The following is a 23299-nucleotide window of genomic DNA, read 5'->3' on the forward strand; positions in this document are numbered from 1 at the left end:
CTACACCACAGCTCATGGCAACGCCGGATCTTTAACCCACTGAGCAAGGGCAGGGATCGAACCCGCAACCTCATGGTTCCTAGTCGGATTCGTTAACCACTGTGCCACGACAGGAACTCCAACCCTGCTAGAAGTTCTTGAGGCATTTGCTTCACGAAAGGAGACAGTTGGACTGACTTTCTGACAAATGTGGAAAATAAAGATGCTCAAAAAGCTGCTAGCCTTAAGTACCTGCTAGACTCAGTGCAGCCACCTCTCATTACTTGTGGGTCGGAGAACATTTGGGTCTTATTTTTTATTGTTTTTGTTTGATTTGGGCAAGTATGAAAAGCCAGTTACACTGAAATTCTTGCCTGAAAAGTCATTTTTAAAATTAGTGAACATTGACAATAAAATTTTGCTTCTGTATGAAATTAAATTGTTTTAGGAGCCAAGGGACATCTCAGCAAAGTCAGATCAGAGGTATACCCATGCCAGTCCTGTCCAAACGCCTGCTTTGCCCCCTGGTCTACTGGTATGGACCATGACAGTACTGGCAGGATCTAGCCCCATGCACATGCTGTTTCATGGCATTAATCTAACCAGCCAGGAAAGTATCCTGATGTCTCTAAGACAGGGAGACTATCACATGGAATGATGAGGGGGAACACACTGCCACCAGTAGGCAGTCACTTAAAGTATGTGTTCTGGTGACAGCAGGTGACAAAATCTTTCCATACCCAGGAGGCATATTACAGATGTATTCCCTGAAACCTGATCCCTCTGGCTGAACTCCCCTCCTTGCTTACCTGGAAGGATGTGAACAATTCTAGACCATGACTTGGAACATCTATCTGAGGTTGTCAGAGTGTGCTTTTTGCACCCAGGGTGCTCTCCGTAAGTAATGGAGAGTGCATGCACCAGATAATTCAGGGGATGAAGACAGATGGATGAACGACAGAGGTTTCTCCCCCAGGTACAGTGTTTCATATTACCTAAGCTCATTCATTTGAGTGCACTGGCCAGGTAATTTGTGCGGGGGATTAGAGTTTGGAGGCAAGAGTTGGAAGACACTGAGCTTCCTTCCAGAGGCACACCGATTAAGTGGGGGAAGCTGAACACACAGGGGTGTTTCCATAGAACTCAGATTTCAAATGCCAAATGGAGGTCTGTAGTGTGTGCCACATGGAGAGGGCAGGCACGGGGCTGGGACAAGAGTTGCATCCTGTCCCGGTTAGGGGGAATGCATGAACTGGTTTAGTGTGAGGCTTTGCTAGAGGCGACACAGGAGAAGGTCTCTGGATTGTCTCTGGACAATAGTTTCCCTGGGAAAGCTATCCTGGGGCACATTTTAGGGAGGGGGCCATTGACAGTGCATCTCAACCCCAAACAGACCAGAACCTGGCAGACCAGAAGCACCCTAACCACCCATTGTACCCGCTAGTCTCTACCTGCCCTTGACTTGGAATCTGGGATCAGCTCCAATCCAGTCTAGTCACAAAGTCCAGGGAACACCATTTGTATTGCACATTTTATTAAGGCTTGAAGACACGAGTCTCTGTAAACACAGGGGAGCAGGGAGGAGCAGTACAGATCAGCTGCCCAGCTCTGTGCACTCCTGCAGGATACTTAATGCCTCCCTGGGCCTCGGGTTCCTCATTAGAGACCGTGGGGGCTGACTGGACCAGATGGTTCCTATCATCCTAGGATGATAATCCACAGCTACAGGTCGAAGCAAAAGACTAGAGAGTCACTACTATGCCTACAGCTATAGATTATTTGGGGTTCTGGTTAAGGGGTCAGAGGTATCGGCCTCACAGGCCTTTGTGTTGTGCTGGCATTTGTACCTGCATGGCCTGCATGGAAGGCCTCGGTGTATGCAGTTTATAAGTTGTCCATTACCAAGGGGCAAACTGCACCATTTCCAGAAGTTCAAAAGAGCTTATAAATAATTGCACATACCTGGGCTTAGGCACTCGTTCATCAGGAACTGGTGTCCACGTGGAATCTGGAGACTTCTGTTCCTTGAATCTCCCAGTAAAAACATTGGCAATATCAAGCATGTCATAGGCACACACTGCAGAGCCAGGGATGCTGCAATATGACATTTCACACACAGAGTTACTCGTGCAGTAGTTACGCATGCAGTTTGGAAAACATACTCCAAAGAAAATTTTGCTGGTACAGACAGTTGAAATTTAATGTTCGTACCCTGAACGCTGTAAGTGTAAGGGGCCCTAATGCATAAGGGGAATGTTTCTGTGAATCAAATTTGCATCAACGATGGCAAAATCATAGGGAAAAAACCTCTTTATGCCTTGTCTGGCACCGCTTTTGTTTATAAAGGAGGAATGGATGAACCGCTGATTTAGAAGTTTCATCAGTTCCCTGATGCTAATTATCAATCTTTCACCCAAAGAATGTTTGGAAAACATTCTGCATCTCTAATATTGGTGAAAATTCCAAATGAAAGTGCCCCTACTATCCCTATGCTCCTCCTTTGGTTCCTCAGGCTGATGACGTCAGGAGTGAGAATGTGTGTGTAAGGAACCCAACCATGTTTTATGTTAGCCCCTGTACATGTCAAATATCACTGCCTGTTTATTTGCATAAGACTAAACAATTTAAATCTCTAAAGCACCAGCACTTTGCAAATAAAGTGCTCAATTAAGTGCTAAATAATCATAATGACAGTAATCTCTACCTATAATTACAACATTGCCCGGCACTCCGGGAAGGACTTTTGAGATTTTTTTTTTTCATCATTGGTAAGAAGACGTGAATTATTCATTCATCTTGGTACAGTGCTTGAATGCATGTTTGTTTTCAACCGTGGTGGTTCCTTGATTTTGATCAAATAAAGTTCGCGCACTGGCTGGCCGCTAGTTTCAATCAGGCTTTGAGGCAGTGGGTCACCGCACAGCAGAAGCATCCAAGGCGAGACAGTGGCACTTGGCGACATGAACATCATCCAGGGGAGGGAGAGCGATTTAGTCCCAATTTTACACGTGTTCAAAGGATACAGAAATCACTTCGCGTAAGATTAGGACAATTTTTATGCCGTTTCTAATTTCATAACACAATTACTGAAGTATTACTAATAAAGCAGGAAATAGGGAGAGGATTAGAAAGCTTGTTTAAAACAGGGTGGCAGGATGAATTGTAAAGTATGTAGGCTGTGTGTGTGTCTTATTCAGAGAATTGAGTCTATAAGAAGACAGTGATCCCTGTTTGTTTTAAAATTTGAGGACACCCTGGCCTTATTTAATTTTGTAAAAGTCTCTTCACATCTCCTTTTCCTAAAAGTAAGAGGTGTACGTATTGACTTTAAATATTAAAAACAATAGGATAAAAATGAAGATATTTTATGGAGCACTTCATAATAGCTGAAGATATCCTAGCATGTTTTAATCTGCCCAGGGTTAGAATTGTTTGTGCAACACTTCCTTTTTCCTTCCCTACTTTATTCCCTCCTTTTCTTCCCGTCCTCTGTGCATTCACAGATATTTATGGAATCCCTAATCGGAAGCATTAAATAACAGTCTTACTCTCAGCTGACTCACAGTTCAGTATGGAGGCAAATAACTGTGACAACAACCATGATAACAATAACACATGTTTCAAGACAGTCTGGTAAGAGTAGTATGTAAAAGAGGTATACGCAAGGTACCATGCGAGGTGACTGGAGCTGAAGCTTGGAGCACCCCAGGGGTCTGGGGGGCAAACAGACATGGACTGGATGGGCAGATTTGGCAGAGAGCAGGGCAGGAGCACGCTTGGGTAAGCCCGATGAGCTGGAGAAGGGCCTGCCGGACCAGGCAAGGGCCTGCATGCTGTGCCGAGGAAGCTGGGCTTTGCCTCCAGGGTGAAGAGGAACACCCAAAGGATTTGAAACCTCCTCACAGGAGGAGGTGTGCATGTGCGGAGCACAGGGTAGAGAGGGATGAAAGCAGAGGGAGTAAGAGCAGAGAGGAGCTGCAATTTCTAGCTGAAAACTGGTATACGTATTTTTGCCATTTTCTGATTTTACTGAACAAATAAATATGGATTCTGAAACTGCATTACCATGTGCTAATTAAATGTTTCCTAGGGGCCGATTAAGAAAATTCTTTAGAGGTTCCCACTGTGGCTCAGCAGGTTAAGGACCCAGCGTTGTCTCCGTGAAGATGTGGGTTTTATCCCTGGCCTCACACAGTGGGTTAAGAATCTGGTGTTGCCACAAGCTGTGGTATAGTTTGTGGCCACAAGCTGTGGTGCAGCTTGGTCCTGGTGTTAATATAGCTGTGGCATAGGCCACAGCTGCAGCTCCAATTCTGCCCCTAGCCTGGGAACTTCCATATGCTACAGGTGTAGCCGTGAAAAAAAAAAGAAAGAAAAAGAAAATTCTTTTAATGGAGTGTACATAAAATGCAGGAATCTAGTACTCTATTGTAATCACAAAGTAACTCATCTTCTCAAAAAGCAGGCAAAACAACTAGGAACGTTCTGTGAAATTCCACTGGCCCTTGCATTCCTGTGTTCCACTGTGTTTTTTTTCAACACTCGTAGATACATGGGTTCCAAAGTATGAAGACCCAAGGCCTGGATTTTTATATCCTTTCTATTCTCAAGTCTAAAAATTCCTTCAGGTGGTTACAGCTTACTTAAACCTAACCGAGTACTTCTCGCTGCAACATGGATTCATATGTTCAGGTACTTTCAAGTGGGGGAACTCTTGACCTTTGCCAGACATATGATTGAGGAACATGATTTTATCTTTCATCTTGCTCTCTTCTAGGCTCTACCCACTTGGTAAGCATTTCTTCTTAGCTGCTCTTCTCCAGTCACATCATGTATCTGCTGTCCTCTAGCCACCCGTCAAGTTCTTCCCACTCCTTGTAAAAAGTATAATCTAAAGTAGTGCCTTCCTAATGGAAGATAATATAGCACATACAGAGTTCTGCATGGAAATGAGACTGTAATGCATGTTTTTTAATCTCATGCCCATGCCCAGAGTTAGGATTACTGCCACACTGCAGAGCTAGGACGCTAGGGTCTGGGAGAGCTGAGTATCAGGGAACTTAATACCCCTCTTCTTTCTATTCTTTAGTCTCCACCCATTTCCACTGCTCCAGGAGCAATTATTAGTGTGCCATTTAACAGCTCAGCGTCTTAGCTTAAATAAATAGAACAATAAGAATGAACAGGCTGAGGCTCAGTATTTCTTAGTACAGTATTTGATGACTTATAAATCCTCACTAGAATCTTCCAGAGTCTGACAGTGGTGCTGTGGTTGGGATCCTGATTCCTCTGGTAGGATAATAACCAGGGTCCCTTAAGTGGGATGCGGGAGGAACTCTTCTGATTCCTAACTTCTACTCTATATAGCATTGTAATAAATTTCCAGTATATATTTTTTTTCACTTTTTTTTTTTAGGACTGCACCCATGGCATACGGAAGTTCCCAGGCTAAGGGTTGAATACAGCTGCCAGCCTATACAACAGCCACAGCTACATGGGATCTGAGCCGCATCTGTGACCTGCACCACAGCTCATGGCAACGCTGGATCCTTAACCCAGTGAGCGAGGCCAGGGATCAAACCCATATCCTCATGGATAGTAGTGGGGTTCATAACCTGCTGAGCCACAATGGACAGAGTAGTTTTACTTTAACCATTACTGATCTAGTCATCAAAATATTAAAAGTCAAATGCAATGTCAAATGACCTGGAAGAAAAAATTCTTGAGTCCAAAGCTGCTGTTTCCAGAGACTATAACCTAACTTCGTTTTCTTAAGTGTAAAAAGAAGGTAACAGTATTCATTTCCCAAGATTACCAGAGAGATTAAGAAATAACACATGAAGAGTGTTTATGTGTCGGGCATATAAAAAGAAGTTATTGTTATAATTTATCCAATTACTTTCTCTAAAATCCTAAGCTAACTGTGCTTACAAATGATTGTTAATTGGTCGATGAAAACTGGGTGTTAAGCACTTCTTAGCGACAGATAGTGAATGGCAGTTTTTTCCTGTCAGTTGTAAATCTTGTGTATTAGGCAGGAACCCCTAGGGAAAAGGAAGCCAGGAAGGAAGGATTAGGTCCACATAGCCAGGGCATGGTTACCTGTTATAAGGTGTGGAAAAGGTTGCCAGGACAACGTCACGGCCGTTAATACGAATCACATCTGTAACTGCCTGCAGTATGTTGAAATAAAAGTGAGAGTCTCCAGGAACGGAGCAGTTGAGGCGAGCCTTAAGGAAAGATGTCCACTGTTTCTCCAGGACTCTTTGAGACCCTCCCATGTCGTTCTTACAAACCTGAGCCACTCTGGGGAAAACGACCTGCAGAGGAAAAGCAAGGAAAATGACATGCACTCACTTTGCACAGAGATCTTAGTAGAATTTGCCTTTCTTAGAAAACAGAAACAGAACAACAAGGTGCTTAATTTAATCCTGGGTTTCTAAAATCAGTAGCACAAAAAAAAAAAAAAAAAGAAAAAAAAAAGAAAAAAAACTCAGCATTGGAACAGCATGTTTTGAAAGATAAGGCTGTGGCATTTAATACAGAGCCATAAATCCTTCAGGGGATCAGCTCCCAGCCACATAAACTCATTTCCATACAGACTGCTTAGCTTTTTATTTCCTCAAACAAAAGCACTTTGTATGCACCATCTCTGCCATCCTCACTGGCTGCCTCTGGGCCCTGCATCTCATGCACTGAATTCCTCTAACTGCGCAAGCCACCCTGGCATTGAATTTGTGCCCTCCGATTTAGTGAGTACTCTTGGTGCAAATAAGTGACATAGACATCCCTTAATTGTACTATTGCTTTTTGTGATAAGTACAATCCAAGACCTCCATTTGCTTAAAGATACTGTGTGTATTTACTCTTTCTCTGAAACAACTCCAAACAAAAAAATTGGGGCATAGACCTGGAACCCACATCTTGAGGTACTTGAAACTGATATGAAATCACCCAAACATCCTTTTAGTAAATTTTCAACAGAAATAGTTAAGAGGTTCCCTGTAATCTGTTGCTTTTGTGAAAATCCATACAGGGCTTCGAGGAAGAAAAATGTTTCACTTCCACCAGTCTTTGGCAGGATCTTCTCAAAGTGATGACCTTGTCCTTGGATTTACGGTTCTTTTATCAAAGTCACTGATAGCAACATTGGCCCCAAATGGAGACAGCCTCCCCTCTTACCTTTCCCATGGTGTTGTACTCCACCGCTATTTCCCTAAAGAAGAAATAGATGTAGTCTCCATAATCCACAGCCTGGACAAAGTACGGTTCTGTGGACAAATGGGCACTTTAGTTGGGGACATGTCACAGAGAGTTATAATAACTGCAGTCAACTGCAACCAAAGACATGTTATTAATTAAAAGTATAGGGCTATTAAGCATTTGGTTAACACTAACTATTTCCAATAAACTTCATGCATGCAAGTGCTGATGATTTCAAAAAGCATTTAAGCCTGCAAATTTTATCTTTCAGAAGCGGTTGCAATTAACAATGAAGAATAAATGAGTTTTGCATATCTCTGTAATTTTATTTTCCACAGTAGAATCATATTACGGGAAGAATTTTGCACGCATCTCCTAGTCAACCTCAACTCATACAGGGTTGCGCACAGCTTTTTTCCTGTTGCCCACCCTCTCCAATCCCCTGTCCCCTTCTATGAATGAAATGTTTAGTTGTTTTTTGTGGGGGACTCTGAAATGAGAACTCGAGGCAGGAAAGATGAATGTAACATATTCTGTGATAGTGGCATTGGTAGTTTTGATAATACTCTAGCAGCTCATGGGAGGTGAAAAGGGGAGGTAAATAAATCAACTGGGGGCAAAAGATTCATTTTCCACCTTCCTGTCTGTGAGAAGCCATTCCTAAGATGAAACTACAGTCTGGTCCATCCAGACTCTGCATCTCCCCCAAGACACATGTCTCCCCCACCTCCCCTGCTTGCTTCTTTTAATTGTTGGTTTACCTTTCAACCATTTTGAATCATGCTTGACGGTCCGAAGGGTTGGGCTGTCTCCCAGACTCCGGTAAATGACGGCATCAATGGCAAGGAAGTCAGTCACTGTAGCAGAGTACAGCTTTCCGTCTTAGAAGAAGAAGAAGGGAGGTGAGCGGGGTTGGAGCAAGACAGTGGGCTTGGGGGGTGATGGAGACATCCCCCGCGCTGCTTTCCTACATCAGGCAAATAAGACAGGACAACTGGGAAGAAGCCAAGAGTCACTTGGAAAATACTTGGCCCACAGTCCTCGCCATTTTAAATTGGGATCACGAGAGATGAAACATTTTTCATTTTTAAATTGCATGGCAATTTTTAAGCAGCAGCAGCAGCTCAGGGAGCAGGGTAAATGAAAAATGTTGTTTGCTTCACTTGATTAGATGGACCTTGACTGAACTCTCAAGGCCAAGGCCCCTTGGACACTGCAGCTGCTACCACACCATGGTAAACTGGATTAGGTGGGAGTCCAGGGAAAGACAGAGGCTGATTGTCTCACCATAAAATTTAAGTGCAAGCAGAAGCAGCAGAGTCAGCCTGAGCAGGTGAGGGAAGGGGAAGAAAGGGGGTGCATAAGCAAAAGAGCTGCCTTAAAATTGCTACTTTTCTCCTGAGAGTCTCTTCTCCTCTTTACCTCAGTCACAAGAGCCACTAAGCCCTGCCAGTCTAGCTTTATATTTGAGATTCTTGCTTCAGTATTTCCCAAGTCACCAACTGAGCGCCTTTTGACATATAAAATGCCCAAGTAAAGAAAAGAGGGGGAAGGGATGATGCTGAGTTTAAACTGATCTTTCTTTAAGAATTTGTGCTTTGGGGGATATGTGCTTGAGGATACATCCCAGGCAAGAAAGAGTGAAGAGAACTGAAGGTAAATCATTAAAATTTTTGGTTCTTTTCCCGGATTAGCAGGTATTCGTCACACACGTAATCAAATGGGCTGTTCTGGAATAGCAAAATCTATGAGATGAAATGGAAACAATAATTATATTCAGCATAAACATTAGTCCCTTGGTTCGTTATTAAAGGGTTACATGTGTTCATTAATTGTGGCTCGCAAGGTATCTTCAAAAATGCCCCATGTACCACACAGTACTCTTTAAATTCTTCCACTGGTGGGATAAGCATATGGCTTTTTTGCAAAAGCTTATCAAAACATGCCTAAGCAGAGTTCTTGGTGTCTTCTTTTGGTCTTGACTGAAATTTGCTTGGGTTCGAGGTAGCGCTGTATTGGTATCTACATTGTTAACAGTCATATATCAATAAGTGTTGACTGGGCTAGATTCGAACTGCAGATAGCAAACCTTTCTATCAGTAGAATATATCTACACATAGCACAACTTTTCTTACAGAATCAGAGTCCCAGGTCATACAGATACACCTGAGGAGTAGAGGACAGTGTGTGTAAGTGTGTGTGTGTGTGTGTGTGTGTGTGTGTGTGTGGTTATTGCTGTTGACCACTCCCCAGTACTCTGTGTTTTACATTCTACACTGGATATCTCACCAGAACTTTCACAGAGTAAGATTTTGCCAGTCTTGGTAACATGACCACCCTTCAGGTGTAACATGTATCTTCTGTTTTATAGGGATGAGCTGTTATGGGATATCAAACATTTTAGTGGATGTTGATTCAAACATACAGAAATGTTCATTTTGGCAGTAAATATACTTGGTCTCTAAAAAAATAAAAAGCAAAATGTACCTATTGGGGGCAGAGGAGTGGCAGTCACAGCATGGACTTAGGTGGCTTGCTTTTGGAAGGTTGGTGGCCTTAGTAAATACTGTCCATTCTTCTTTTTCTACCTCAGGCTACCTCTTGTTAGTTTACAGCCCATGTCCTCCCTGGTACTGACTAACACAAGTTCCAAGTGTCAGAAAAGCGCTCCAGTAGAAGTTATGGATACACTCAAGCACTCTTTCCACTGGCCCTGCCCCTGCTGTGTGCTTAAAAATAGATTTACAAGATTTTGTATTTCTTACAATGCTGCCTCCCAGTAATATTGTGCTCTGCCTTTGGAGGAAAACCTGAGAAACCTTACTGTCTTATCTTGGCACAAGCCACTTCTTCAATCTGTGACTGCAGATTCAGGTCCACAAATGGAAGACATTGAGGATGAAGGTCGAGGAGCTAATCTTTTTTCATAATCAAAGCCCGAAAGTTCCTTTCTCATCTGTCTGGGATGTGTCAGTTTTTAGCTGCTGTGGTGGAAATTACAGCTAACTGCTTTCTTACGTGCTGTTAACAATCACTGTTATACCAACACGTCTCCCTACGTCCACCTCCATATACATAGCTGGCACTGAATTCCTAAGTAAACTCCTAATTAAAACATACACACAAACACACACAGAGGCATACACGAAAGTCCCAACCTCAAAGTGATGGTTTGTTTGCTGATGTTTATATTATTTGCAATGGAAGAAAGGGGTAGGGATGGGGAGGATGGGTTAACCTCAGCTCATCAGCATCATCCCCTCAACCACTTACAGTTTTTCCATCAGAGATGGGCATATAGCATAATCAGGTAAATAATATTTGAAAACATGTTTGCTGGTAACTTGTGAGTATGTGGTCTTACTGCTCTGATAGAGTCTTCCAGAAGCTTCCTTTTGTCTCTTTTCCTTCTCCCTTCCCTATACGGACAGGAAGACATGTAGTCCTGTAATTGGGGCCTGACAGCCATCCTGTAACTGTGAGAACAGCCAGTCTCTCTCAGAGAAAGAAAGGAAACAGAGCAGAGAAATGAAAAGAACCTGCATCCTGGATGGGATTATTGAGTTGTTAAATCAAACCAACCCCAAATTGAGACGGGATTTTTATTATTTGAGCCCAAACATGCCCTAACCAATGTGCCACATGTTCGGGACAAAGCTGTTATTCTTGCTGAAGGCAAAAAGCAAAGCATGGGTAAATGTGGCAAAGACTTCTCTAAAGAAGCAAAAGTACAATTTCCATGTGAATTTCTAGTGGAAAAGGCATTCTTAATTACAGTATTCACCAGAGAATCAAAGTACAGCTGTGACTCTGCAAATCCTCCAGAGGAGAGCTGCAGCCACAGACTGAACACGAAAAAGCAGATGCAATGAGAAATAGGTGGTTTACCTGCGAACAGTGCAATGTTGGCATGTTTGGCATCATAAGGGCATCTGGCCATTCCACTAAATTCATCCCCAAAAGGTTCCAAAGTATCCATCTAAATAAAACAATAGGACTTATTTAGAAACAACAATCACCAAGAGTAGTAATAGCAACTGATATTTACAAAGCACTTAATGTCTATATGCATGGTACAAAGAATCCTCAAATAGCCTCCAAGGTAAGTCTTTTGGTTTCAGATGAGGAGGCCGAAGTTTATAGATCAAGCCACCTGACCAAGATTCTGCACCTAGAAGAGTCTGAAGTTTAGTCATGTCTGCTTAACTCTGAACCATTACAATAAAGAGATTCTCATCTTCTTCTAGCCTCCATGAGAAATAAGCATCTAGTCCTTGGAAAGGGAATTTCTGAGGCAATCACTAGGAAAACTTACTCTCCTCCCTCCTCCCCTCCTCCTGAATTATCTGTTGAGTCATGAACTCTATAGAGAATGACCTCAGTTTTAGATTGTTTTGCCTGAGGAGTCCTGCCTTTGTGGGTTAAGTCCCAGGAGAGATGCTGGAGTTCTTTCTCAGGTTACCTGGTAGAATAACTTGGCATCAGCAAAGGTACAAAAACATGGATGCAAGCAGAGCTTAGATGGCCATTGCACCTACTTCAGAAGCACGTCCCGGCCTCGGACTGTGTAGATGAGAGAGAGGGAGAGGGAGGGGGGCCCAGAAGCTGTGAGGCTCCCACAGTGAGGAGTGGGGCTGCTACTTGAGTTCCATCTCTTAGTGCTCAACCCAAGCCTTGCTCCTGTGTGCCAGGGCTTCTTACTGGCCTGCCTGTGAGCTTTCTTTGGTTATCTTAGTATGTTTAAAAAAAAATGAAAGAAAAACTAGTCCAATTTTAAAACAGGGATATTGTGGATTTCTTGCTTCTTTGCAACAAGTGGGAAAGTCAGTTCAGATCCTTCTTCTGCAAGTGGCAGCAAGATGTGTTTGAAAAATGGCTACCCCTGCCTTTTTCCTCAAACAAATGTGTGGGCTCCAGCACCAAGACCCTTTCACCCACAGGATGTATCGACATCCTGCTTGTCTCATGCCCTACAAGTTACCTGCTTGGCTCCATGGGCATTTGCAGGTGTGGCAAAGCCTTGTTAGCTGTTCACTGAATTCTATTTCCCTTTTCCCACTAAACTACATTTCCCATCCCCCCTTGCAGTCAGGTGTGATCACATGACAGACCCCGGCCAGTGGAGTGTGAATGTAAGGCTCTGTACCACCTCCAGGTCCTGCCCCTAACAACCTTCCAGGGTCCTCCACTCTTGATCTTCCTACATTCTTTCCACATTCTGATACACTGGATCCAGTGGAGGATTCCAAGATCCTAGGATATGGCAGACTTCTGAGCCTGATGGAGCTTGTCTTCCTGAATAACCTCCTCATAGAATAGAATCTCTCTCGCTGACCCACACTGTGAGGTGAGCAAGAAATGAACCTCTGTTGATCAACAGGTAACACTAGTCATTGTTTGACCTACCTTGACCAATCATTCAGGGGTTCCTACTGCATGGTCTTCCTTACACCATGGGACCTTCCTAGCACATAGGCCTCAGCACCACGGAGTTCATAGAGTGATCTCCTCTGTGTTATTAAGATACTGCCCCCCCCCTTAGTAGTTCAGTCTTCTTTATGGTTTTAGGGTATTTTGTTACCATCTGGCAGCTTCATGGTTTGACTACATATATGAAAACTAAAAGAAGATAAGCCTAAGATGGCGCTGTGCTGAGGAAGATCGGCGAAAAGACATTTAGCACTGATTTAAATCAAAGTGCCTTAAATCAAGGTGCTTGGAGTTGCTGCCTAGGTGGAAGGAGGGAGCTCTCACTAAGCAGCTGTTAGTATTGTCCAGTCATTTGTGCCCTTTGCCCTAAACCCACAGAAACTTTTTCAGGGATATGACAGGCCTTTTCTATGTGTAACCACTTGGAGATCTCCCCTATTGAAGCCATCCTATTTCTTTAAACTGTGGCTGAGAGTCACATAAAGCAGTTGTGTTAAAAATATACTTTTAGGGAAAAGATATTCAAGTCAGAATCCTCTAAAACAAATGTCCTTCCTTCCATTTTTATGAAAAGTCTCTTCCTAATATTTTATTCCCCAAAGAGCTTCCTATTGAATTGTGATAGACTTTGCAGTCTGTGGCAAGTATTCAAAGTGATACTTGGTACACAATGATGCAACAAAAGTGCCTTTATCCCAGGTAGTGTATGCTGTAAACCTGGCTATGAGGAAAGACAATATACAAGAGGGATATATTATATATATATATATATATATATATATATATTTAATGTACCCTTTTCTAAAAAAGTGGCTATGGCTGTAGCTAGTCAAGGGCAGGAAGGAATGAAGAATTAATGTTCTGGTTTGTGATCTTGGAAAGGTCCAGAGACAAAACAATGCCATGGTGAAATCCTCTTTCCAAGAAGTAAGAACTAATCCTTGTAGCAGTCACCCAATCTCAGACTTAACAGTAGCTCCTGGGAAATTAAATCACCATAGGGTACAGATAATTATGCTAAGAGCCAGCCTGACTTGTGCAGAAGTTGAAGAGGTTTAGAGACTAGGTGTGGAGTATAGTTTTAGATTTATAGTAGACAGGCTTCAGAATTCTTCCCCAGATAATCTTTTTTGGGGCTCTGATCTTTCTAACATCTTAGCTTATAAAAATTGTACAAATCAGAACACGGTGCAGAAGCAACAAACAAAAATTTGTCACCCTCCTGCTTCAAATTACTTTAACCAACTTGATGCTTCTCCCTTGGATTTTTCAGTGGCAGGCTAGTCATTGATTTTGCCTTGACCCTTGGGTCCTCATCTTTTGATAAACATCACATGGGAGAGAGGATGTCCATTCTCCCTGAAGCCAGATACGTTATGTCCCATATCCTCAGCAAAGCCTCACTGTGCGCTGAGTCTAAAAACACTTCTGAGCAATGCCAAGGGTTCTCACTTCCATTGGCTGTGCTTGGCGCATAGACAGCACCTGTGGGAGGAACATCCTATCTGTGGCTTCTGAGAGGCCCAGGTTCCTGGAACATATGTCTCAGCAGGTGTAGCTAGAACAAGGGAGAGGTGAAGCCATCCCTTAGAAGTGAAGCATCCTGGGGAATGGTACATGTGCAAGAAGAAAGAGCTGCGCCACTTGTAGCCCTTGTATCACAGTGCCAAGAAAACCTGTAATTTGTCATAAAAGATAACTTTCCAGCTAGGGAATTCGTTAGGAATCGTTAGAAGCATTAATCTTAATGAGCCCTAAACAATGACAAACAGGGCAGGAATACTAAGTGGTAGAATTAAAGTCAGAGCTTCAGTATGCCATTATGCCTGAATGTTTGACTAGGCTGGCTGCCTCTGTTACAGCTTGAACTGGATCCTGTTGTTTAAAATTCTGAAGATAATGTCTTTTGCATTAGTTTAGATTTAAAAAAATACTGCATTGAAAATATCATTTATCTTGATTACTAATTTTCGGGGTGGGGGGGGAGCGCTTAGGTTTCATACCTGAGGAGAGCGCCTCACTTGCCTCATCCTAATCCTGGCCCTACTTGTGTCCCTTTCCAAACACCAGGTGGAAGATGAGCATGGGTCAAACAGACCCTCTCTCTGATGTCTATGTGAAGGCAGAGACTTTAAAAATTGTCATACGGAGGCTGGTGAGCCCTTTGGTCCTGATATCAGCCCGTCATTTATTTTCTTATTGTTCACTGTGCTAAGGTTTCCTTTTATGCTGATGAAACTCAAATCTACCTGCCTCCTCATGTTTCTCCATGAATCAGGGTTTACCCATCCATCTTCTTGTTGGAGATGCCTATTCACGTCCCATAGGCAGTGCCACCCACAATGCAAGGTGTACTCAATGTACAAAACCGAATTCCCACCTTCTCACCACCCTGCTCAACCCCACTGCTCTCCCTTGATTCCCTGTCCAAACTGGTGGCCGCCCCATCCATCCACCCACCCACCCAGGAGATAGTCTAGTAGTCATTCTTGACTCATCTCTCTCATCCTGTGCTTCTTATTAATTATTAAATCCTCTTGGTTTTTGTCACTTAAATGTTTCCAAATCTGTTCTCTTCCCATCATCCCTGGGGCCACCTCCCTCTCCAGCCTCTTTTTCACTATCACTTGTCACTTTACAGGCCATCACTTCAGAACCAGATGAAGTTTCTCACGCTCAGTAGACCATTTCTTACTCCATGCCTTTTGTTCATACTGTTCCCCACACCTGGAATGCCCTTTTTCCTTCACTCGGTAACTTCTGCTTCTTCTCTAAGACTAAGGTTAGGCATTATCTCGTTCACTATTTGCCTACACAGATTAACTGAGCACCTCTTTGGAGGCACCATGTCAGGTCTGGGGCAATCACAGAGGGGGTCCCTGTAACCCCAGAGCTTGGGTTTCTTCTGGACCAGGTGATCATGTTCCACATGAGAGGACAGCAGAAGCAACACCTGGAGAGAGGGGTCATCCACTCTCCTCTGGAAGTTTTCTCTGACTCCTCTTCTCAAGCTAAGGTGAGCACTTTGCTCCTAGGCTTCTGTCATGCTCTGCATTCTGCCACCATGGCAGCTAACCCATGGGGTTGTGGTTTCCTTTTTTCTGTCCGGCTTCCCTAAGGATGAAGGTCTCTTACCTGTCTTTACGTTAGTGCCTGGTTATGGGAGAAACTCAGTGCATGTTTGCTGAACAAAAGACTGCTGCAGAAAGAAGGGACAAGGAAAGCTAAAGGTGGAGCCAAGCCCTCGGATCACCGCCACCTCTTGCTTTTCCAGCAGCACGGCTTTCAGCCATGTCAGAACCAACTAGATTTATTAATGCTTTGAGGGTTAATTTTTTCCCCTTGCGCAAAGGCCAAGGTAAGTAAGGCCATCGTCAAGTAAGCTGAGTGCTGGATGGAATTAAATTCCCGTGTTCTCGAATATCTCACCTAGAGGAAAGTCTACAGTTGCCAATGGCATGCTTCTGAGATCCCTTTTAAAATAGGAATCATTCGCAATATAACTGTGTTATTGTGCTCAGAGAGGAGATGGTGGGGTAAGCCGGAAAAAAAGAAAGGGGGAGAGAGGAAGTCCACGTGTCCTACGTGGTATATATGTTGGTGTTCTGAACAATAAAGAATAAGGTCTTAGAGAAACTGACTTTGCTGGGTCGGCTCTTTAAAGCCCTGTCAATTAATCCTGAACAAACAGGAAGCTTGGAAGCCTGTTCAGGATCACTCATGTGGAGCAGTACATTAAGTCACACAAGTAAGAGGAACCCAGGTGGTGCTGCATTTAGCCTCTTACATTACTGCGGGCACAATCACAGTAAAATACGAAATACCTCCGCGCCGGGTGGTTCCAACAGACGAAACAGCATTTACCTTATAGTTTCTGCAGGAAGGGTTGAAGGCATTCGTTCCACAGACAAACAGAGTGTCATCGTTTTTCTTTAGAAGAACTTTAATAAAGTTGTGACACTCATCCTGAAAAATAATTCAAACATTTTTGTATCCACTCCATTCAACATGGAGACCCGTTCTTCACCGTGTGCCATGATCTGCTGACAGCAAGGTTAAAACGAAGGTGGCTGGGGAGTTCCCCTGTGAAAAGGTCAAGTTCTTTCTGACGTTTAAGCACAAGATGATGTTGACAATAACGACTGCTTTTTCAACGGTAAATAAGAACACGGCTGAGAGTGGAAGTGTGCGTTTATGCCACAGAAGGAAGGCAAGCCTGCACATACGAATCTCCCATCATATTAATTTTAACGCCAGATGCTCCAGGGTCCCTTGATATACAGGGTTCCTGGCTGAAGTGTGTTTTTGCTGCGTTTTTGCTACTCTGTGACTAATGGCACACCTCCCCCCACTACCCCAGGTCTGGGGCAGCCTTTCAGAGCTCCTCTGCAGACTCCCTGAGGGCTCCGGGCTGGAGGTGGGCTTTCGGAGAGTGCACTCAGAAAAGCTGGGGCGGCTGGCTTTGTGTCCATAATCCCGCGTGCCCCTAAATAGTTCATGATGCAGCCCTAGCAGCTGTCGTAATGTTTCATCACATTAAAAGCAAACTATTTTTGCAAATTAAAGCCTTCAATAAGTTGATGGAAGAAGCAATTACTAGGGGAGAGGGGACTAAGTGTGATCCATTCCACATCACGGGCTGCGGCTGGAGATAACAGTCAAAAACTTAACCCAAAGTGGCAGCTGCGGGAGAAATGAAAATTGCCTACCTTATGCTTTCCCTTCATTCTGCATGTGTCTACATCAGCCTGTCTAGATTTCCATGTCAGTTTCTGCAGGGATCAAGAAAGAAATCAATTAGAGCCCAGAGGTTGTTGCATTTGATTTTAGAAGTAAGAGTTCCCTTGGGGAGACTAGAGGCTGAACATATATTTATTGAAAGCTTTCTGCACCCTTTCTCCATGATTAATTCACCATAACAACAAAAGATTAGAGATGGAAATGTTCATTTAATTTTGAACTCCTATCTATTCATTAAACTACAAAATGATCTTCTTTGCTTTGACATAAAGATGGAGAAAGGAAGGAAGAATAAACAATAGTGTGGAAATTTCACATAAAGTAACCACATTAACTTGGTAAACTGTGCTCATTTTGATAACATACATGTCCTTGCCCTTTCCTTTCAGTTGATAAATCAATTCCTACTAAAACAGGCCTTTCCCTTTAAATATGGAAGTCATTTTCCTAAAATAAAGGGGTCATTCACTTTAGCTGGACAAAGATTTAATTCAGGTTACACTCCTTTGCGTAAATTCATGGGTTGAAGGGATCATCTACTTCTGTGGCAGATTTTATTAACTAAAATACCTCCATGTGGAGTTATAAGGGAAGCTTAGGTTATATTTTATGTCTGTCTGAAATGGATAATGATCAAATTCCTGAACCACAACAGTCAACTCAAACTTAATATTGTAAGCCATGAAACATAACAGTGAAACATTTGTGGGACAAAGTTTTATGTATAAAACCTGGTACTTTGCTGGCGAAACATCCAATATTTTATTAAAGGAATTTAGGAATTACCTAAAACTCCAAAGGGTATATGCACACAAAAGTGATGAATAAAATAGGAAGTATGCAACTGTTAGGGTATGTATTAAGCCCTAACCTAGCCACAAATTTGGATTTCCACAAAATGTTCCGAATTATTATTAGCCATGTCATCTCAGTCAGTGCTTTTAAAACACCTTCTCTTCAAGAATTACTCTAAATTCCTTCATTTCAGAAAGATGGTTTTAAAACTACTTACTTTGCTACAGTAAATTTCTTCTGTTTGTGAGGTGTCTATATCAACAGTATAAATATGGTCCCTATAAACAAAGAAAAATTAACATAGTGTCAAACATAAGAGTCAGGACAATTCATTTTCTCCTGAATGAATATGTCTCATTCAAGGCAGATCAACTGACATCCATGCTATTAAAAAGCAAGGCATCCACATGCAGGAAAAGGGGAAGGGTTCGGCCTCCAAGAGGGGCCTTGGGATCACATCCAGCACCTCCTGACAAATCATGGCATCTTGCTTGAAGGGGACCCCTTCTAGGAAAACTTTCCTGTAGTCTCCCTCATACCTGAACTACAGAACATCTGTGTGTAGGTCGTTCAGGAGGGAGAATGGTGACTGTTAAATGGGCCCCCAAACCAGAACACAGTTGGGTTCACATGCTGGTTCAGTATCTTCAAGTCCACGGACCAGACACTTGGCATTCACCATGCCATGGTGGTTCATCAAGGGAGCTAACAGAATGCTCATCTCCACCTATCTCCTTTTAGAAAACCTATTTTCAGTCTCAGCTTTGATGATTTGATTGACAAGATGGAAGACAATAAAAGTAAAATTATTTCCAGAAGCCACTCTTTTTTTCACACAATGATGGTCAATTAAGGCCTGAGACATGCTCGAGCTAAAGTTTATATTTCTTGCTTCTGTTCACCTTCCTGTCTCGGTGAGAATGTGGTTGTCTTTACGATTGGCTGCCAATCTCCCCTTGCAAGGGGAGAAACAGAATCAGCCGCTCAGGTGTGGGGCTATATTTAAACATCCCCCTTCTGTGTGAGCTGAGTACAAGGGCGTTTTTGTCTGGAATTCAGAAGAAAGAAAAGAAAAGAACTACACTCAACTGGGGAGCTGGGGGGGTTACTGAGGGAAAGCAAAACAGCTCATTTTTCCCTTGAAATAACATTGACTTTTTCTAAAATGCAGGAAGTCCTGGGGCTGGAAAATTACCCACAGCTTTAAACCAAGACCTCAAGGCTCCCATGCAGACTTTCAAGCCCCCTCATTATTTAAAAGAAAGGGAGAGGGGAGAAGAAAAGAAAGAAAAAAGCAAAGAAAGAAAGGAATTACCTGCTGTCAGGATTCACTTCAATTTTTTTCCCCCCCAGTTCTTTGGAAATCTGTTTGCTACTGCTTTTAGGGAAAGTATGACAGAGAAAAATAGAAATAAAAACAGGGCCTCTCATGTGAAAATAAATGGAAGGGGCAAGGCAGTTGGCCTACAGAATTCCCGTGCCTGCTACTGAACCATGAATGTGTGTGTGTGTGTGTGTGTGTGTGTGTGTGTGTGTGTGTGTGTGTGTGTGTGTGTGTGTGTGTGTGTGTGTGTAAGGGTGGTGAAGGGGAGAAAGGGGAGCCTGTTTTGTATATTGCTGAATTGGGAAGTTCTTCAGACTTCAGTGGGGTGCCAGAATGGCTCTGCCCTTTAATTCCAAGGCCCTTTTATGGCATTCCTTTATTACTTGTTTGACTTTATTGGCGGTGCTGTGGGTCAGGTTCATTATTGGAGTGGAATTGCCTGTTACTTTGCTATCAGGTTTGAGATGAAGTATTTCTGGGGCCCTGCCGCTCCTCAAAACTTGAAGTAGGCACTGAATATATGAATTGTAAATTAACAGCTGATTAACATGCATTGGTAGTTCCTCAGAAAGCTCTTGGATTGCCCCCTTTTGGCATGGCCTGTTTATGTTAATTAGCAGTTCAGCGATTAAACAACAACAACAAAAAGAATTTAGAAAATGGATGATAATAAAGCAGAACTGAAAAGGGTTCTTGCCATCAAGCTTCCCTCAGTCCCTGGGTTCTGGATGGGACTTGGCTTCTGAGAGCTGACACCCATTGTCCAGAAGAACTGGGGAGTCTTTTAGAAATAAAATTCTGTGAAGGAAATCTCCTTTTGGACAATGGCAATCTTTTTCAATCTCCAAGAGATCACATTGCCCGGCAAACAGAAGAACGCTTTATGCGAAACCACAGCCCTGGGTCAGGGGTTATTCCCAACCACCCGGGTGTGCGTCCCAAGATTCGTCCGCTGCTCTTACTGAATTAAGTCCCTGGAACACAAACTGACTCAATCTGAGATTTCCTCTTCCCTCCTCCAGTGAGCACCACTGAACTGTGTTGCTGGAGGTTCTGCCTGGGGGAAGGATTTCACTTTAAATCATGTTACTCGCTGCTTAGGAACCCAGATCTCTTGGGGCAGTGTTGGGAATTGTGAAATTAAAGGGAGAGGCGAGACTCTAAATATGGTGACCGCAGAAATCCTGTAGGAATTAGTCCAGGGGGGTATATTGAAGGGAAGTGGCTGCCCCTAGAGTGAAAACCAACAAGTCTGTGGTAGGATGTTACAAATTTGCCCTTTAATCACCCGGTGAGTCTGTTTTACAGTTTTAAAAAAGTGAATGTGTTTCTCCTTTTTTTTCCCCTCCTGTTTTCTTCTCTCTCCTTTTCTTAGGGTAGGGAGTTAGGATAAAACTGTCTAGGTTTCAACAAGCTGTAATAATGGGCACTTTGAAGTTTTCATGGCACCTTGCTCCTAACTCAGGCACCACCCGCTGCAGGCCACACCCAGGCTAAATTATCATGTCCGAGGGCAGTCTGTTATACCATTTCTTTCCCCCTAAAGACTCACTTGCAAAGCGAACAATTCGTAGAACATTCTTGAGTCAACGTGTTTCTCACAGATGCAATGCTGAATCATTTGTTTTGACCAGCCTTTAGCTGATGGGGTACAAATGTAATCTTGCAGCCCTGCTACATTTAAAAAACTAAAAATGGACTTGAAGAAGGAGCGGATGCTCTGTTGCAGAGAGGAGGCTGCTCCAGACCTCACTGGAATGCTTTTTAATAAATATCCACAATGGCTATGTCCTTCGACAGCAGCTATTAGAAGGTTATTACAGGACTAATAGTACCACTCCTACTGCTCAGTAGGCTGCAAAGTACAGGGAGTTATGAGCCAGACTCTAGAGCAAGACCATTCCAGTTCAAATCCCGCCTCTGTCATTTTGACCCAGTCACTTCACCGTTCTGTACCTTGGTTTCTTCCTGTAAGACTTGGGGATGATAATAGCTCTAGTCTCATAGAAATTTTTTTTTTCCAGGATTGAATGAATTAATATTTGTAAAGAACTTACCGCTAGATTTGCAATGTACAGAGCATATACAACCAGTATGTACTCTATGTAAGCGTTTGTGAAATAAAATTTTTAGAAGGGCTTTGGCATTGCTCCCTGTGACCACATGTGGGGTACCTGCAGGATGTTTTATTCTAGCCAAGGGTGTTTTACTATATGTTGCATAGCTTGTATGTTCAGAACGTAAGTGCTTTGAAGGAACCCAGCACTGTTGTTATTTCCCTGTGTTTTTTTTTGTTTGTTTGTTTTTTGTTTTTTTTAATCTATGCTTACAGCCAGTCAAGTACTACAAACATAATCTGTCTTTCTTCTTCCCAGTGTAAAAAGATTCATCAGCCTAGACCCAGGTGAGGCCACAGTGGAACCCACAAGATAGTACTTCTTGTTGCTGCTCATTTAGAAATATTTCAGATGAGCTACAGGACCCCAAATGGGGATTATATATTTTTAGAATCCCAAGGGACTTCTTTAAGCTAGTCTAATCTAGTCTCTCATTTAATAGAGGACACTTAGGGGTGGAGAAGTTGTGGTCCAGGTAAATTAACAGTAACAACAAAAATGTGAATCCATGTGATCCTTGTTTAGGCAGTATTCTTACCATGCCATCCAGCCTGAAGATATGGTCTGTTTAAATGACATTTCCCCAATGGATGAGTTTTTTCTTAGCTAGATCCAAAGCAAAAACTTCTAAAATGGGTGCTACAGTCATTCTGCTAAAGTATTGATACATACTGTATCTTAACTGCAAAAATACAGGTTGAATGCACACACACTTACACACACATTCAACTTAACCTGATACATGTTTACACATTCAATTTAGCAAGTATCAAGGAGAGAAGCACTCTCCTGTGTGCCTGAGTAAATATTTTTTTGGCGTGTACACACACGTACACATAAACAGATCTTTTGAGTCTAAGCTCCAAAATACGCAATGATTTCTACCCAAATCCAGACAATGAATTCAGACATAGACAACCTTGAGAGAATGGTTGCCTGACATAGTAAATGTAGCCTTTAAATTAAAGAGCACTCTGGGAACATCTTGATCTTTAAAAGGATGCACAGCAGGTACATTTGGGTCTGAGGACCTTCGGATGCTCTGAAGGCAGATGCAAGGAAAAGGGGGCTCACCTAGCAGCAATGTAGAGGGTTCTGTTCATGATCATAATCATCTGGATGTCCAGCCTGTGCCTCTGTGTGCTGTTCCGTCCTGGCTTGTGGCCCACAAACACCGGATACTGTTTTGTATCTGTGAAAAGAGGAGATGGGGCAAGAGAGGGACAAGGAAATCAAGCCAAGAAGGGACAGGCAGGGAGAGGAGGGGGGCGGCCACCATTTCCCAACTCCACGGAGTCTGTTACTTTGGGAAGCGTGATCACAGAGGAGTGCTCTTTAAGGATGCTCACGTTAGAGTCTCATTTCCGGATGCTCACGAGCCTGGACTTAAACGTTTCTACGTGTCACTCTTTCTGACTTGTCGCTCTTTCTGGGGGTTAAACTTGCAAGTGAACCCTTTCCAGGAAGGTGCTCTTTTCTTCCTCAGTTCTCTTTTCATCTTCTTTAGAGTGCTAAGCCTGAGGGGCAGCCTGCCAAAGATCTTGTCTCCGGACAAAACTCTTTCAAAGCAGCCTTCCCATCAATCACCACAAAGGCAATGTGGTCTGGAGGCAAGAGCCCTCGTCCAGGAGCCAGAAGAAAAATACAGTCTCCACAGGCGTCCAGTTGGAATAATCTACTATTGAAGGCAGCCCCACTAGGTTGGTTGGCA

The 23299-nt window shown here is 43.1% G+C and overlaps 1 protein-coding gene across 10 annotated transcripts in view; it reads right to left on the reverse strand.

The window, feature by feature from the left end:
• The window catches only part of SEMA6A (semaphorin 6A), a 124864-nt gene that overhangs the window by 35787 nt on the left and 65778 nt on the right, over positions 1-23299 (reverse strand). For all 10 annotated transcript variants that reach the window (XR_014838611.1, XM_005661593.4, XM_003354246.5 and 7 more), the window contains exons 3-11: positions 22663-22780; positions 18365-18425; positions 17322-17384; positions 16477-16578; positions 11071-11161; positions 7944-8063; positions 7162-7250; positions 6082-6299; positions 1942-2073 (exon numbers count right to left, since the gene is read on the reverse strand). Coding sequence is in view for 9 of the 10 variants with exons in the window: in XM_005661593.4 (XP_005661650.1) it covers positions 1942-2073; positions 6082-6299; positions 7162-7250; positions 7944-8063; positions 11071-11161; positions 16477-16578; positions 17322-17384; positions 18365-18425; positions 22663-22780 (994 nt within the window). In the remaining variant the exon portion in view is untranslated. The remainder of the gene's footprint in view (positions 1-1941; positions 2074-6081; positions 6300-7161; positions 7251-7943; positions 8064-11070; positions 11162-16476; positions 16579-17321; positions 17385-18364; positions 18426-22662; positions 22781-23299) is intronic.

The sequence above is a fragment of the Sus scrofa genome, chromosome 2, assembly GCF_054392235.1.
Source record: "Sus scrofa isolate SSC_HxYL_T2T_F1_AM1 chromosome 2, Sscrofa_HxYL_maternal_Yorkshire_Landrace_v2.0, whole genome shotgun sequence".
Taxonomy (NCBI): Eukaryota; Metazoa; Chordata; class Mammalia; order Artiodactyla; family Suidae; genus Sus; species Sus scrofa.